Source organism: Lithobates pipiens, unplaced genomic scaffold, assembly GCF_037356315.1.
Source record: "Lithobates pipiens isolate NorthernLeopardFrog02 unplaced genomic scaffold, aLitPip1_a1.2 Scaffold_8, whole genome shotgun sequence".
In the NCBI taxonomy this organism is placed as follows: domain Eukaryota; kingdom Metazoa; phylum Chordata; class Amphibia; order Anura; family Ranidae; genus Lithobates; species Lithobates pipiens.
Window position 1 is genome coordinate 686224165 of NW_027507903.1, and position 3098 is coordinate 686227262.

General features: G+C 47.2%; 1 protein-coding gene across 1 annotated transcript; it reads left to right on the plus strand.

Annotated features, from left to right (window-relative positions):
- Positions 1-275: 275 nt before the first annotated feature.
- LOC143962201 (E3 ubiquitin-protein ligase TRIM39-like) lies at positions 276-2862 on the plus strand. The gene has a single exon (XM_077471534.1). The coding sequence runs from the start codon at positions 315-317 to the stop codon at positions 1908-1910; it is 1596 nt and encodes a 531-aa protein (XP_077327660.1). The 5' UTR covers positions 276-314; the 3' UTR covers positions 1911-2862.
- The last annotated feature ends 236 nt before the right edge of the window (positions 2863-3098 follow it).

Here is a 3098-nt window from a genome sequence, read left to right on the forward strand (position 1 = left end):
CTTAATCTATCCACTGCTATATGTGCCCCAACTTGGGAGAGTCTGGAAATTATAGAGTTAGGACCGCAGTATACGGAGGAGCCTTGGTGAGGCACTTCGACTTTCACATAGATTTGCAAACGTGTGCAATTAAACCCTCTGCTTTTATTGTGAACTGTTAGACGGTCAGTCTAGATATTTTGCAGGTTGGCTGATCGGTGTGCTGGGAAATCTTCTGTTTGTTTGTGATGTGTAGGAGGAGGTCGCCCCTCCCCCATCCACATTCCTCTCCGGTGTCAGAGACTTTCAGTTTCATTTCTCTTCCCCTGTCAGCGATGGCGTCTGGTGATCTGAGAGCTGAGTTGGAATGTTCCGTCTGTCTGAACATTTATACCGATCCTGTAATGCTGAGATGTGGTCACAACTTCTGCCGGGTCTGTATTGATCGTGTGTTGGATACACAGGAGGGGTCTGGAGGATATTCCTGCCCTGAATGTAGAGAGGAGTTTCTGGATCGGCCTGTACTGCAGAGGAACATGAAACTACGTAACATAGCAGAGACTTTCCTGTCGGCTCAGCCAGATCGGGAGAAGTCCGGGGTCTTCTGTACTCACTGTGTGGACTCTCCTGTACCTGCTGTTAGATCCTGTCTGCTCTGTGAGGTTTCTCTGTGTGATAAACACCTGAGAGTCCACAAAAAGTCCCCAGAACACGTCTTATGTGACCCCACCTTGTCCATGGAGAGCAGGAAATGCTCCGTCCATAAGGAAGTTTTGAAGTATTTCTGCATTGAAGATGAGATTTGTATCTGTGTTTCCTGCAGTTTGGCTGGAGAACATCGGGGACACCAGATGGAGATACTGGATGAGGCTTCTGAGAAGAAGAAGAAGACACTGAGGAATGTTCTGCAGAAACTTCTGACAAAGAGAGAGAAGACGGAGGAAAGAGTCCAGAGTCTGCAGGAACACCGGAGGAAAGTAGAAGAAGAAGAAGCCGGTGACACCGAGAGAGTCACTGCCCTGTTTAGAGATCTCAAGAGACGTCTGGAAGACCTGGAGAAGAGAGTCCTGAGGGACATCTCCGGGAGGGCAGAGCGGATCTCCATCTCCATCCGGGATCTGGAAATAAAGAAGGAGGAGCTGTCCAGGAAGTTGCGTCACATTGAGGAGCTGTGTAACGTGACGGATCCACTGACTGTCTTACAGGAATCAGACACAGGTGACTTGTGTGATACTGAGGATGGAGATAATGAGGACAGAGAGAGACATGAGGATCTCCTCCATGATGGAGGGGGTCTGGATGTGGCGGGGGTCTTACACACAGGTTTATCTGATATAATAACAGAGGTAAATGTATACTTCTATATACAGCGAGCTGCAGACATATTACTGGATGGAAACACAGCTAATAAATATCTACAGATATCAGATGACAGGAAAACTATATCCAGGTCACATAAAGACCAGAATTACCCCAAAACACCAGAGAGATTCCAGTGTTCTCAGGTGTTGAGCAGTCAGAGTTTCTCCTCAGGGAGACATTACTGGGAAGTGGATGTCGGGGGGTCAGAGAGCTGGACAGTCGGGATGTGTTACCCCAGTATAGAGAGGAGAGGATTCCAGTCAGAGATTGGATGGAATAAGAAGTCCTGGGGATTGTGTTGGGATGGTCATCAGTATGAGGTGATACATGGCAGTAAAAAGATCCCCTTACCCACCAATCTCTCCAGTAACAGAGTCAGGATAGATCTGGATTATGAGGCCGGGCGGATCTCCTTTTATGATCTGTGTGACCCGATCCGACACCTCCACACCTTCACCACCACCTTCACTGAGCCCCTCCATGCTGGGTTATGGGTAGGGGATAGTTGTATAAAGATATGTGGGGGGAGGTGGGAGAACTCAGCCCAGAGTCTAGTGACATCACAGTAACGGTTGGTGGGATTGGTCCCCTAATCAGCCAATGATTGGAGGAAGTGGTGACTCCTGGGAGAAGTATGAGAGCCTCCTTCTAAAAATGCTAGTTCTCTGGCTGTGTGTAATGTAAGAACTTATAGCAGGGACCCAGACTGGTAATCTCCTCTAGGGACAAACTTATCCAGGTTAAGTTCCTACGCGGGGTATACCACACTCCTCAGAAACGACATTGTATTTTCCCGGTCCAAGACCCGATATTTCCCAAATGCAGGACATAAGTGGGGTCTTTCCTGGATATGTTCTGGGAAAGCCCAATTATAACATATTTTTGGCTAATCTGTATGCTCTGACTTATTCGTTTTGACAACAATAAAGCACCTTTGTTTGAAAAAAAAGAAATAAAAGTGTGAACTTGTAGAGTGGTAGTAAAGACAAAATAAAAAATGACAGATATGATGGCATGATTATTGGCAGGGTCACCAGGGCGAAACGAATGCAGCCACCACATCTAAGGATGGGAAAGGTCCAATATATATTATTTTCATTTGGGGTTTAATACCACTTTAAGTCTTTGCCCCAGAACAAGCATGCTGGGAATAAGAACCATAAGTGTCAAAATTCCTTAAGAATTCTATTATGTATTTTACCCGATACCCATTCACATGGGGGTCTGAGGGCCTCCTTGTTAAAGGGGGCTCCCAGATTCCGATAAGGCACCTCACAACCACCGGGCAAGGATTGTGAGGGTGAGGCCCTTGTCCCCATCAACATGGGGGCAAGGTGCTTTGGGGGAACCCAAAGCACCCTCCCCATGTTGAGGGCAAGCGGTCTGGTATGGTTCAGGAGGGGGGGGGGTGCTCGTTCATCCATACTTTCCTGGCCTGCCATGGCTGCTTGCTTAGATAAGGGTCTGGTGTGGATTTAGGGGGACCCCCACGCCATTTATTTTTTATTATGGTGCAGAGTTGCCCTTAAAATCCATACCAGACCTAAAGGGTCTGGTGTGGATTTTCAGGGGACCCCACCACATTTTTTTTTTTTTAATTGTCAAGGGGTTCCCCTTAACCACTTCAATACACTGTGTTATATATACTACACTGCCTGCACTGACTGAATATAGAGTCTACACTGAATATCTGTCCACTCCAACAACACTACACATGGCCGTTATGTAAGCAGCCTTATATAGTGTGGGGCGTGGAC